Genomic DNA, 14,901 nt, shown 5'->3' on the forward strand with positions numbered 1-14,901 from the left:
TGTCTCACAAGATTAACATTATTCCATAAATAAATTAAAAAAGCAGAATTCCGCAAACAAAGTTGAAAAGGTTCTAATTAGTACAAAATGACAACAAAGAACGTAAAGATTCACACGGTTACACAACACAAAGTTTTCTTCACTTGGACAATTCTGCAGAGAGATTGGTAGCCAAAGATGTAATGGTTGAAGGAGATATAGCCCTTGAGCCAGCAAGATACCATTTCTTAATAGTCTCTGCAACATTGGCATTCTCTACTACATACTTTGAATCTTCTTTCCCCTCCAAAGATACCACAATCTGTACAACAAACAATCGTGTTATCGGTTAGTTATAGGCAAATTTTAATTTTTAAATTCATTGAATAACTAACGTATCTGGTTTATATATAGACCAGATATTTCAACTAATTCTAAGAATGAGTAGGAACAATTAAGATAGCTAATGCCTAATGCTGCTTGTTACATTACCTCAGCAGTTGAAGAACTTGCAGGGAAATGATATGTGATGACTGAGTTTTTCTTGAAGTACTTAGACTGGAAAAATTCAATAGCTTTTTCTAAAGCTTCTTCTTCTTCATCCTCATATTTGTCATCAGCGGCCAAACGGTCCCTCACAGCAGTCTCAATCTGAACACCATATTGTGCACCCTTAATCTCCTTAATCACCACAAGCCTAATTACCTTCTCCACAGGAGCTGCACATTTACACATTCACTTTTATTAGCATTTGTCAATACAATTCTAGTAATGTTATTTGAATATCAAAAAGTCGTAGTAACCTAATTGATTATGAACTAACTTTGTCTATAATGCTAGATATCTATGTACAATTGACAAATTTTTGTTACCCAAATGACATTTATGATTTATGAAATTTTGATATCCGGTCTTAAGACCGATTAATCTAAGGAGATCAATTCCATCGTAGGACTCATTTAAAGTTAGAGCAAAGCTCTGAATGGTCTGATTCAACATAAGGAATCATGAGAGAAACACACTCTCGGAGCCCAGCCTTCACCAACAAGTCATAGTTGTTCAATTAATTGATACAATTTAAACATAGTTGAATTGTAAAAGGGATCAGAAGTTACCAGATATGAGAGCATCAAAGAAGTCATCACTGTCTTCCAACTCCTTAGCAGATTTACCTTTCCACTGTTGCAAATGGCTAACTACCTCAGGTTCCAAATAAACCCCAATTGCATAGAATTTCACTTGGAGAAAATGGATCTCCATGTCAGTAATCCCTGATCAAAAAAAGAAATCAAGTTATACTATATCCACTTATATCAGAGTTCAATAACTGATCTGGAACAAAAACCTACATCTCCAAGATCAAGAAACTTACCATGACCAAGGAGAGAAAGAGGCTTGGTAGTAGTGATCTTGGCAGGGTAAGAGATTTCATCAACCAAAACCGTTTCACTTGCCACTGAAACAAACAATTAATCAATAATTAGAATCAATAAACAAAAGTTAATTAAGCAAGATATTTGGATTGATTGAGAAAGAGGTAGCTCTTACTAGTTATTGTCTTTGCTAGAGATAGAGATAAAGACAGAGGAAACACAATTGTGATGAGAGGGTTTGAGAGAGAGAAAGTTAGAATGAGGTGTAAGAATGGTAGAGTGATTTTATAAGGTTGTTTGTTAGAGAAATAAAATGAAGGTGGTAGGTAGATCGAGTTGACATACTTTGTGATTTTTCGGTCACAAACAACCTAAACTTCTTCTTCCTAATAATTTCGTGAAACTAATGAATATGTTTAATTTTTGATATAAATGTGGTTGAGTTTATGAATGTTGTTGATGTTGGCATGTAGTTTGGTTTGAAGTCAATTACGTTGTCTTTGACTCATTGGAATTTCTTCGGCCACCAATGTGGTTGGTGGCACGAGCACCACCGTTCATTCTATGAGCATGACGACCTAGTTTACTACCTACCCCATCATTATCATTAATTAAGTATAGTACAGTACTATTTTATGCCCACCTCTATTTTGTATTCTTCTGCCACATTTGCCTAACCGATTCATAATTTGTTAATAACAAATATTTTTTTTTCATGTTCTGGGATCCCTTTTATTTGAGGCACTAGTGAAGTTCTGAGATATGAAAAAGCATGAATATTCAAATAGTTTAAGTTATGCTTCCAGCAAAACATACTCGTGAGCTTAGGTTATCATTCAAATGTTAGAAAATTATATTTGACTTTAGTATGCAAATAAAGCAACAAGATAAAGCAAGAAGGCATTGATGTAAAGTTGTACTTAAGGCTGGAAAAAAATGGCGAAGGTTGCATTGATAAAACAAGAAAAAGCAAGGCTATAAAAAACTATACTGTGTGGCGAAGAAAAATTGGGTGTTGGAAATCTAATTCTAGGTAAAGAATCAGTTTTCAAGTTTTTTTTTATGTTTAATTTTCAGATGAGTATGATACACACTTTTTTGAAATTATTTTACAATTTTCTGAATTTTTTTATTGTAAGATTTAATATACTTTAAATTTTCAAGAGTTGGATATCTTTTAATTAGATTAAATGGTTAAATCTTAAAAAATAATAAGCGTGGACACTCAATAATATTGCTCCACCTTAAACACTTAAAGTTAAAATTTAATAGAATAAAGTGAATTGACTAACAGAGTTAGATTTAAGAGACTAAAAAATAACGTTTATTAACAAAGGGATAAAACTGAAAATATAAATTAAGTTAAAGGAATAAATGTCTTATTAAGTACCTTACCTTTTTCACGGTGAAAACGGTTAGAATTTGGAATCATTCTTTTGGTGAAAATGAAAGATTTGAATGTGTAGAGGGAGAGGGAGAGATAGAGGAGAATTAGAGAGATATAATTGAGGGTGAGAATGTATATTTTTGATAATATTGATGAAGATGCCTCCAAGACATTTATACAGTCAATTACAAGTGGCAATACGCAAGTTACATCAGCAAATAATTGGAGAAAAAAATTCTCGAACCTGTAACCGGTTACAGCTGTTAAAAAAATAATAAACAGTGGCAACCAGTTACTGCGAATGCGTAACCGATTACACCAACTCTGGAATCACTTTTCTTCAGGTTATTTGACTTATGTTGACACCTGAAACCGGTTACAGTCTCGTGTTAATCGGTTACAACACTTGAATTAATAAAAATCTCATAACACACCACCTTAATTCAAGTGCTCCAAGTCTTCCATGCTCATGTTTATCTTCAACCTTTTGAACACTTCTTTCCTAACAACTTCCCTCAAGTAGTGAAACTTCATCTCAATAAATTTGTTCCTCCCATGTGCAATTGGATTCTTAGCAAGATTAGTAGCGGAAACGTTATCAACCAATAGCATTACAGTGTCACCCTCATCGATGTCCAGCCCATTCAATAAATTCATTAGCCACACGGCTTAGCATGCACACAACGAAGCGACAATATACTCGGCTTCACAAGACGAACGTGCCACTACCGGTTCCTTCTTGGAACACCATGATATTGGTGTGTCATCGAACATAAATATGTATTCAACTGTATACTTTCGATCATTTTTATCTCTACATTATTTGGAATCGATAAAACTCAGTAAATTGTATTTTCTACTTGTGACCGCTACGAGAAAGAGAATTCCGCAACCAGTAGAACCATTGACATATCTTAGAATCCTCTTGACTGCTTCCAAGTGAGACACCTTTGGTCTTTCCACAGATCTACTCACAATACCGACACTAAACGGAAAATCTGGTCGCGTATTGCACAAGTAACACAAGGATTCAATTAGCCTCATATATTGAGTTGGATTAACATCTTGCTCATCCTCATCTTAGACAATTGTAATCTTGGTTCAGCTGGAGTAATTGCAGCATTACAATGCTCCATTTCAAACTTCTTCAACATCTCCAGAGCATACACTAGTACAAATAATGCATCTAACATCGGACTGAAATGTGTTTTACCTCGACATTAGAAACGAGGTAAACAAGGTCTTTATAAAAAGCAAATACTTTATGCACTTTTATTATTTATAAAAACTAGCACTCTTTTATCTCGGTTTACTATGAAAACTGAGGGGTTGTTAGTTTTTTTAATAAAATTTGTTACATTGTTTACACAGAATATTAATAAAATTATTAGTTTACAAACTACAATGTTTATCCAGAATATTACATTTTTTACACAGAAAAAAATTAATTGTCCATGAAGATCATATGTTGGATCTTCAATCCCTTGATATTCTCCAAACAAAAAAAAGTATTCTCTAAGACTTTTGTCTGCATTTGTTTCTGATATGAACAAAAAAAGGTTAGATAAATAAATAACTTTCTGCTCAAATAAATACTTAAGAACACAAACTTGAAACCAAAATAATTGTTTGCTCTTGCAATCCATCATAGAGAATTATTCATGACAAACACTCTTGCAAACCTTAAACTCTTCATGATATTGTATCTTCCAATCCTTGATATTCTGAGGAATAACAAATGATGGTGCATAATATTCTGGGGAATAAAAAAGGGTTAGATAAATAAATGATTTTCTCTTAAAGACTCTTGCAAATCTTAAAGTGCTTCATAGTGTTTCAAAATGCTTTTATAATGGAAGTTATTTATGTTTCATGCGGATCACTAATGGTAATATCTTGAGCTTTGATAGCCATAAAATGGACGCCAATGATTTGATTAAGGATTTGAAAAATATCCTCAAATTTAATGCTAAATGTTCCCTCGATTTTTAGAAAAATTGACGGGTTAAAACATTTAGACTTAAATGCACTTTTGGTCACTATAATATAGCGAGTTTTTGATTTTTGTCCCTGTAAATTTTTTTTGGGTCTGAGTCCCTATGTTTCACTTTCGTCTTCGTTTTAGTCCCTAAAATAAAAATCTGCAGGAAAGCTGCAGATTTTCCTGCGGATTTTGGCTATAGGGACTAAACTGCAAGCAAAAAGTAAGATATAGGGACTCAAACTAACAAAAAAATTTACAGGGACGAAAATCAAAAACTCGCTAACTTACAGGGACCAAAAGTGCATTTAAGTCAAACATTTATTTACAAATAAAAAAATACAATTAAAATAGAGGTTCCAATGTTCCCTCGGTTTTTTATGAAAATTTATGGGTTAGAACATTAATTTACAAATAAAAATACAATTAAAAGAAAAGTTAGAACACCGACGTTGCAGGCATGCATTGTAATCATATCACTAAAATAGCAATGATCAGCTATATTCAAGTCGTAACGTCTCTTTTGAATTATCAAGGAGGCTTTTGAGCTATTTAAACGTCTCAGTTACCAACTATATGTGTCTCATAACATCTTCAAACATTGTTTCAAAGTCTTTTCTTATTTTCAACGTCTCATTACCAACTCTCTGTATCTTGTTTCCTTGTTTCAAAGTCCTATTGTTTCACAAATGTATGCAAATTTGTTGTTTGTTATCAATGAAAAGTATGTAGATTTCAATTATTCCGATCGTTTTAATTGAAAAGCCAAAAGGAAAAAATGTTTGAATGATTTGAAGTGGATTTTAGGTGGATATTAGTGTCAAATGGCCGAGATATTCATCTTGTATTCAAACACTTAGGAAAATGTTGAAAATTCTTCCAGCTTGCCCGTTTAATACGATTTTATGGAAAAGAGTTAGACGAGTTGAGTCTTAACTCATTAACAGTTGGTGAGTATCAAATGACTGAGATATTCATGTCATATTAAAATACTCGTGAGAAAGGTAGAATATTTATCCAGCTCGCTCGTTTACTGCTTATTGAGTTTGAACTTAACTCGCTTAATTAAAGTGTCTTGACTGGATCATAATTAATCGAATGACCACGACATTCATCTTGTATCCAATTAAATTAAAGTGTCTATTCAATCCGTTTATTTAGAAAAATATTTTGCTAAGAAACGACTTGACGTTGGATCAGGCGTTTGAAATTTTATTATGAAAGTTTTTTAGTTAGTCGGAAGAGATACTCGATGTTGGATTGAGCACGCACACTGCATTCACTTTGGATTTGATTTGGAAAAAGACTCGACATTGGATCGAGTTTGTTTTGATATTTTTATGAAAGTGATTGATTTTAATTCTACCCTATTCTTGATTAACAATCATAAATCAATAAACAAAAGTAATTGAAATGCAGTAAAATCATAACAATGCCAAGGGAATGGAGGTACATTTGTCCGATGGGGATATAATGAAGTAAAATGAAAAAGATAGTATGTCAAAGAAATGTAAACGAGACCGATCACACACGAACACAATAACATGAAAATAGTGCAAGTAATTGAATGATTTTGAAATAATTGAAAGAAATTTGTTTATGAATGGGAAAGTTACTTAATTAAATTAAGAAATTAATAAATAAAAATGAAATTTTTTTTTAGCAAAATTAATTAAATTAGAGATAATCATCACAAATAATCAATTAAAATTTAATTCAATTGATTAATCATGATAATTAAGTGTAATTAACAAAATCAACTAATCAAAACAATGTTTAATTAATTAATTTATATTAGCTAAAAGAAAAATAGTTGAAATATTTTTTATTGAATTTTGAAATAATAGAAAAAAATAGTGGTGGTGTTAAATTAAAGTTGGATGATGGTAACAAACTCAAGTAAGCTGCATTGGGCCTAGAACCATGGCCCAAATAAACTGAAGGACAACCCAAACAAGGGGTGTACACAGAAAAAAACTGGTGGCTTTAAATAAAGACAATTTCTTTATATATCTCTTTGGCTTCTTAGCAACCCGTGGTGAAAACTCTAAAATACTCCTATATTTTGGAAGTGCATCTCCGAAGGCATTTTTTTTGAAAAAAAAAAGGTTATTTCGGTTGTGCATATCCGAAGACACATTTTTTTATGAAAAAAATGCGACTTCGGAGATACACTTCCAAACACACATTTTTTTTTGAAAGGAGTGTCTTCGGAGATGCATATCCGAAAAATTTCAATTTTTAGTCTTGCAATTTTTTGAATATGCATATCCGAAAGAACTCAATACTTATTAAAAAACTTAAAATCAAGGTGAATCAATATTGTATTAATTAAAATATATTATTAAATATAGATCATTATAATTAGATATAATAATAATATTAGCCTAATAAATATTTAAATCAACACCTTATTTTTATATATAAAATTAATAATACTAATAATAATAAAGATATTTATTTATTATTTTTTATGATACATAAAAAAATCATTTCATAAACTAATTTTCAAAAACAATTTTATAGTTAAAAAAAATCATTTTATAAACAAAATTTCCAAAAAAAATTTAAAGTTATAAATTATTTTTTATCATAATTAGTTATGAAAATAATTTTATATTTATGATTTTTATTTATTATTTTGAAAAACTATGTAATTCAAAATTTATATTAAAATATGAATAAAGTAGTAAATAATTTTATTCTTACCTAGTCTCTTTTATTTTAAATTTTTTTGAATAATTATTAATGTATTTAATTTTTATATAATCATAATTGTTGTGTATTAGTTATAATTTTAGTAATTATTAATATGAAATTTATCAAAAAATAATGAAGTTTTTAATGATTTTTATTTTTTAATTTTTATTTGGAATTATAATAGAAATATGAACAGTATAATCAGTGTTTTAAAAACCGGACCGGTCATCAAACCAGTGAGGGTACTGGGTCACTGGTTTATCGGTTGAACCATTGGGTCACTGGTCGAACCGCACGATCAAACAAGATTAAACCGGATAACTCGGTTGAATAGACCTGTCATTATATAGGTATAAAACCAGTCAAACCGGATGATTCAGTCTCTAAAAAAACATAACTAGCTTTTAAATTTTTTAAAAATATCATAGCATAAATTCACAATTTCATAACTTAAATTCAAATTTTAAACAAAGGTATCACACATAACAAAATAGTAAAAAATTACAAAGTCTAATTGCAAATAAAGTCTAATTACAACATAATCTAAACAAAGTCTAATTACAACATAATCTAATTGAATAGTTTATAACAAATTAACTCCAATGTGTACCAAATTTAATTCAAAATAGGATCCTCCTAAAAAGAAAATCAAATAAAATTCAATATGTTTATGCTAATTAAGAAAATTTATTAGCAAAGATAACAAATAGACAATAAAGTTTTTAATTTGTCACTAACGAAAAAAACTATGTGAGAATGCTATTTAAGTAATACACTACTAAATATATTAAAAAAAAAGTTTAAAAAGAAGTTAAAAAAAACAATTAAACCGCCGGTTTTCCCGGTTTTCACCGGTTTCCACCGGTTTGATGGCATACCCGATCCGACTATTGAACCAGACCGGTTACCTGACCGGTTCCCGGTTCGATCGGTCCGACCGGCTAGTCCGGTCCGGTTTTTAAAACACTGAGTATAATTATCATTATTATTATTCCTAACTTATAAATTATATCAATTTTAAGATATCAGACTTAATCAATATCCCAAAATTTTGAATTTTTTGGGATTTTTTCAGATATGCTTATCCGAAAAAACCTCTAACAATTTTTTGGGTTTTTTTCCGAGATGCGTCTCCGAACTAACCAAAATCCCATTTTTTTGGATGTTTTCGGAGATGCATCTTCGAAGGGTATTTTGGAGTTTTCAGTAGTGTATCAACTCATGGGGGTCTACAAAAAAATTGTCCTTTAAAAACGGGTTTGGCCTAAACGCCAAAACCCTGAAACCCAAAAAACTGAAAAGGAGTTGAGGAAAGCACCTCCAACCCGTCCGTAGCCCCTCGACAATTTCTACTTCTCTCTCGCTTCAAATCCCTTTCCTTTCATCCCCTTGGTTCACGTTATCATTGTTCTTCCCTATCTATTTCCTTCATTCAAACCTGCATTCCCTTGTTTCCAAATTTCTCAAACTCTATCTCCTTTTTGTCGACTGTTGCTCTTCCTCCTTCGATTCCTAGTCCCAAAATTGAACCAAGCCTCAGATTCAACTCATTCTCCCATTAAAATAACAAAAAAGATCAAATAAAGCACCCAAATAGGTCACGCAACCAAGAAAAAAAGCAAGCCTTAAGTTCTTATACTTATCAGAACCAACATAAATAACAAACTCAAATTCATTCGCACAGTAACAACAAATACAAGGAATGGATGAACACAATACGACCTAGAAGTGGGTTGACAACAATAACAAAAACAAAAAAGGAAGAAACACGACTACCTACGGAGAGGAGTATTTCTCCGCTGTATACTCAGCAGGGCCGTCTTTGAGGGCGTGCAAGGCGGGCTACCGCACAGGGCCTCAAATTTTTTACGATTAAATCGTAACTAAATAGGGCCTTATAAATCTTTGCCACTATTAAAATGAGGGTAAATAGTGCCTCTAATTATTTTGTCATGGTTGAACCATGACTAATCTACACAGGGCCTCCAAAAAGTTGAGACGGCCTTGATACTCAGGTACGTTATGTAGTTGCTTTACTTTTTTCCCTTGATTCCCTCTTCTCCTAAACTTTTTCGTAATTCGAGTTTTTCCATTGTCGGTGTGTTGTTGTTGTATGGTTACGTTTGTTTGTTGTTGCGAGTTGCTGCGTACGATGGATATTGTTGTGACGTATAATTGGAGGAAGATTGTTTCTAGTGTTTTTGGCAGAGCTTCGATACTACTCTTCCTCCCCCTTTTCTCATGGTTTAAGGTTGTTTATATAATGTAGGAGATTTGAAATATTGAGTGAAAAAGAGAAGGAGAATTGAGGGGGAATTAGGATGAAAATTAGGTAGAATTTGTTGGAACTTTGATGGAAGATGTGTATGGTCCATGTGACATTCTATGAAGAAATGATGGCCCTTGATTATTGTGAAATGGGAGGTTAGGATGTATTTATATCAAATTCTGTAGTAATGTCAAATTGTAAAGAATGAATCGTGTTTTTTTGGAATTTGAATTTTGGATGAATATTTAGAAAATTTTGAAATATGAAGTGAATTGTGAAACTTGAATATGAAATGTTGAAATGGGTTTGGAATGTGAATTTTGCTTGATTTTTTGTTTTAATATCAAAAGAAAAAACATAGACATGAGAACGCAAGATTTGGTCCCAAAGAAAATGTTTTGGCTTGGCTTGGCTTCAAGAAAAAAAGTGGTTTGCAAGTGCTTCAAAAAATGGCTGATAAAAAAGGCTTGGAAAAATTCAAGAATTGGCTTAACACAATACTCGCATGTAATCTTAAAAATGACCAAAAGGAAGGACTTGAAATGTAGCTTACGTGGCTTGGACTTGTGACTTGAAATTGAATTGAAATAACTCAAAATTAACAATACAATTTTTTCATTAGTAATCAAATTAAAATGTTTTAAAAAATAAAATAAACAAATAAACAATTTATTTGAAAAAGTGACCAAAAATCTAAATTGCACATGAATTCTAAATAAGGATGACTTTGACCAGCTTTGACATAAAAGTGTACTTTTCCCATGAAATAAACTATGCATCCGACGAATGGAAACACCGGAGAAGAGGCAACAATAGGGTATGACACCTGACTCGTAGATTTCAAACCTTTGCCTTGCACATAATGAGCCGAATTGTGTTGATCCTTGAAGAGGTAGAAGAAGATTTCCAAATTCGACACACTTTCTCTTGTACTCACACCATATTAGAAGACATTGACGTACGCCCAACTCATGGGGTGAAACTGTGAAGGGACAGTTACCATGTGCTTCAAGATGCCAAACTCAAAGTTCTTAAAAAGGAGAAGAAACCAATTAAAGCAAAAAGTTACTTGTAAAAAGGAATCAAACATATGTCATATTTATTGCATATCCTTTTATCTTCATCCGGTGGAAACACCCCCTGGTATGATGAGAACCCTACTTTGGTTAAAGCATGATCATGGTTGTACTCGTAAGCAAAGACAAAAGTAATATCCAACATCTCTAGATCTACTCAATCTGCTAAAATATTTCCCTTGCATTCCTTCTAATGATTGGTGATACATCCATAGCGACGAACTCCGTATCAGCACTATCAACACTTTATAACTTATGACACTACGCCGTATTTATGTATAGTATGTTTTCCTTATGCTCTAATCTATTTTATCAAATTTCCCTTATAAACCTAGGTTGAGTTCTTAGAACATATCTAAATACAAAACTCATCATAGGGTTTAATTATTTTATTTATAAAAAAAGGACGTTATTTTGTATAAGGAAAACCATTAATCGGTTTATTTATGGAAATAATCCCTTTTAAAAATACACTCTCGTTGTTAAAAATCAGGGTGTTACATTGTGGTATGAGGGCATAGGTTTAAGTTTCTTAGGAACCGTTAGTTTAGTGTCTTAAGTTGATCACACGTTCAGTAAATTTTTCGTGACCAGCTACACATTTTTGGGATCGTAAAATTTTGACAGCCACTCGCAATTTGGAAGTAAGATATTGGAAATTCTCTTGAAACAGGTAATGAGAATTCTAATTGGGTATTGATTTTGTAGGAGAACTATGCCTCCAAGACGTGACAATACTAATGATCACCAGGTGGATCAAATGGCCCAAGCTATGGCCAATATGGCAGCCGCTGTCACCGCCCAAACTGCTGCTAAGAACCTTCGAGATTTGGAGAATCGGGACAGAAAGATAAGAGTCACAAAATCAAGAGGATTAACCGAGTTTCGCCGCCACGATCCACCTAAATGGTTCAAGATGGTGAGAGTATGATTGTAGGTCCATAAATGGTTCATCAAACTACAAAAAAGGTTAAAAGCATTAGGGAAAAGATGAAGGTCTCATAAGATCGTTAGAAAAGATATGCCGACAAAAGACTTAGGTCATTGAATTTTGAAGAAGGAGACCATGTGTTCCTCCGTGTCACACCCACCACAGGGGTGGGGAGAGCAATTAAGGCACGAAAGTTAACTCCTAAGTTTACTGGACCCTACCAAATAACTTCAAGAATTGAACATGTGTTAGGTGCCAAATTGTGTTTATATTTAGTTTAATTAATGGCACCTTTCGACCGTTTTTATCGGATATTCGTACAATTCCCTGAAGTTTTAGATAATTATTTATAGTTTATAATATTAAGCTTTCATTTTATGTTAATACTGTGTTTTAGTTATGATTTTGTAGGTTTTAGCCAATTTTGGGGATGTTTGGAGCTTGTTTTGAGCTTGACAAGAGAGTGCCTGGCAGAAGTTAGCGCGCGTCGCGCGGAGATGTGGGCGCGTCGCGCCCTGGGCAAGATATTTTGGAGCTTCAAAGCAGAGAGTTGCGCGCGTCACGCGCATGGGCGGTTTAAATTTTTAAGTGTATTGGCGCGAAGCGCGCTGGAGGGCGCGACGCGCCCTGGACAGAAAATGATTTTACTATATAAAGAGTAATTCTGATTTTTGGTGAGACACATTACATTCTTAAGAGCTCACAAACCCTAATCACTGTAGCAAACTAATAGTTGAAGATTGGAAGCTTTGATCGTCGATTAATCGCCTTTGATGCTTGTCGATCTTCATCCTTTACTTCTTGAGCAAGCTACCATTCTCATGGATAGCTAAATCTCTTTTGTATCAAGATAAGATGTAATCTTCCTAGCTTTTTGTATGTGTTCTTGTGAATATATTATGTATGAACAAGTGATGATCAATATAGATGGTTTAGTTTGTTTATTAAAGCTTTTTCTTTGGTATAAGTGTTTGAGACATCAATGTTTGTATCTAGATCTAACTTTATCATCTATCAAACTATAAATTGCAGACATGGATTTAGCGTTTGATGTTTACTTAATATCGGTTTCAAAACGTTATTTGTATTGTTTAAAGGATGGAGAAATCGTCGGTTAAACAATACGGTAAATCTAACTATATCATTCCGGACACGGATGATATAGGCGTCGATACGTAATTATGTTGATCGTTACCATGTTCATATACGTATATTTATAAGGAGACATACAAATTTAGGTCGATAAAATCAAATCTTGATACATTTTCTTTAACTTAGAACTTTCATTAATTTACTCTTTGCTACTAAAAGAATTGAATGATCTTTTGCAAACCTAAAACTAAAGTAACATTAACTCAAGACAAAATAGGCTATAGAACGGCGGTGATATCGCAATAATCCATGTGGATACGATAATAACGAAAAGTACACCACAATACTCTTTCAACAAAATGGCGCCGTTGCCGGGGATTGTTGTTTAGATATTGCAAGCATTGCAATAGTTTGCTTTGTATTGAGTCTTATAATTAATATCTTGTTTCTAAATTTATTTTCCTTGTGTTTGTTAATTTGCTTGGTTAGTTTTTCAGATTACAGTTTATGCGAGGACGTGTACCTGCTGATCAACTCCTTTTTGATCCTGAGATTGAGAGGACTGCTCGTAGAGAGAATAGCAAAACTCGTAGGAGGAGACAACTAGCTAGGGAAAGAAGACAACAACAAGAGGCATCTTCTTCTTCAACTCCGGTTGAAAACTTATTTGAGGGAGAAATGGCAGGAGAGATCCCTAATGTTCCAGCTCGAGGGCCTTGTGTTAATAGCCCTCGACTCAATGCACAATTTGCTCGTGATCAAGCCAATGGAAGAAACTCCGAGATGAAGACGGGGTTACTTCAATTATTATACCAAAATCCGTTCACAGGGGCAGATCACGAGGATCCATTTACTCATCTAACAAAGTTCTACGAGATCGCCGGAACAATTGGTGCTCCGGAAGACCAAGAAGAACAGGTGTTCAGGAGACTTTTTCCTCATTCCTTAATTGGAAAAGCTAAGGAATGGTACCTTGATCAACCAAATAATGTCATGACAAATTGGAACGAGTTAGAAGAGAAGTTCTTGGATCGGTTCTTTCCTCACAATAGGTTCATGGAAGCGAAAACTTCTATTGCGGTGTTCTCTCAAGGTTCGAATGAATCTCTCAATGAAGCATGGGAGAGGTTCAAGTCCATGGTTAGAAAGTGCAAAGGTCATGGGTTTGATGAATTGTCTCAAATCCATATCTTTAGGAATGGACTCCAACCTCAACCAAAAACTCTTTTAGATGCTACCGCGGGTGGTTCGTTGATGTCAAAAACAGCTGCTGAAGCAATTGCTATCATTGATAGGATGGCTTTGAATGATCATCAAGGGCAACACAACCGTAGTGCATCGCAAAGAAAACCGGGAGTTCTTGAATTGAATACTAGTGATGCAATACTTGCTCAAAACAAGTTGTTGACACAACAAGTAGAATTGCTCACTCAACAAATGTCAAAACTCCCTCAACAAATCAAAGAGATAAATGGGAGCCCTTCTAAAAATCAACATGTTATGTGTTGTGAATTGTGTAGGGGTGACCATCAAACAGGTTTTTGTCCTCCACCGGGTGAAGAGGTGAATTATGTGTCTAATCCTAATCAAGGATATGGTGGGAGACAACAACAACAACCTTACAATAACAACCAAGGTTACCAACAAAGAGGTAATCAAGGTTATCAACAAGGATGGAGGCCGGAAGCGGGCCCATCGAATCGTCAAAATCCTTATCAAGGCGGTTACAATCAACAACCTCAACAAACAAAGCTTTCAATCGAGGACACTCTTAGCCAATTCATGCAATTGCAAATTGCAAGCCAAAAGAGTACGGATGCCGCAATAAAGAACCTTGAAACTCAAGTCGGGCAATTGTCAAAGCAACTTGCCGATCAAAACAAAGGTCCTTTTCCGGCTACTACACAAGAAAATCCTCGTGAGCATTGTAAGTCAATTCTAACTCCTAGCGGTAGAAATATTGATATGGGTGTAGGAGAGATAGTTGAGGAGGAAATTGTTGAGAGTGAAAAAGATAGGGTGATTGAAGTAGAAAAAAATGTTGAGGGTGATTTAGTTGAAAATGAGAAAGAGAAAGAATTAGTGGAAAAAGAAACTCTTGAGAAGGTTGTAG

At 33.5% G+C, this 14,901-nt stretch overlaps 1 protein-coding gene across 1 annotated transcript; it reads right to left on the reverse strand.

The window, feature by feature from the left end:
* On the reverse strand, positions 1 to 1,788 carry LOC131626287 (chalcone isomerase-like protein 2). The gene is made up of 5 exons (XM_058897120.1): positions 1,528 to 1,788; positions 1,352 to 1,435; positions 1,095 to 1,250; positions 472 to 698; positions 1 to 301 (listed from the first exon to the last, which is right to left on the reverse strand). Coding segments are annotated over exons 1-5 (630 nt in total). The 5' UTR covers positions 1,529 to 1,788; the 3' UTR covers positions 1 to 139.
* Positions 1,789 to 14,901: the final 13,113 nt, after the last annotated feature.

This window comes from Vicia villosa, unplaced genomic scaffold (genome assembly GCF_029867415.1).
Source record: "Vicia villosa cultivar HV-30 ecotype Madison, WI unplaced genomic scaffold, Vvil1.0 ctg.000282F_1_1, whole genome shotgun sequence".
Taxonomy (NCBI): Eukaryota; Viridiplantae; Streptophyta; class Magnoliopsida; order Fabales; family Fabaceae; genus Vicia; species Vicia villosa.

Excerpts from the sequence above, each read along its gene's own strand:
- LOC131626287 (XM_058897120.1), bottom strand. Across the intron at positions 1,251-1,351 it reads TCTTTCTCTCCTTGGTCATG|GGATTACTGACATGGAGATC; the intron begins GTAAGTTTCTTG and ends TTTTTTGATCAG. Across the intron at positions 699-1,094 it reads CTTTGATGCTCTCATATCTG|CTCCTGTGGAGAAGGTAATT; the intron begins GTAACTTCTGAT and ends GTAAATGTGCAG.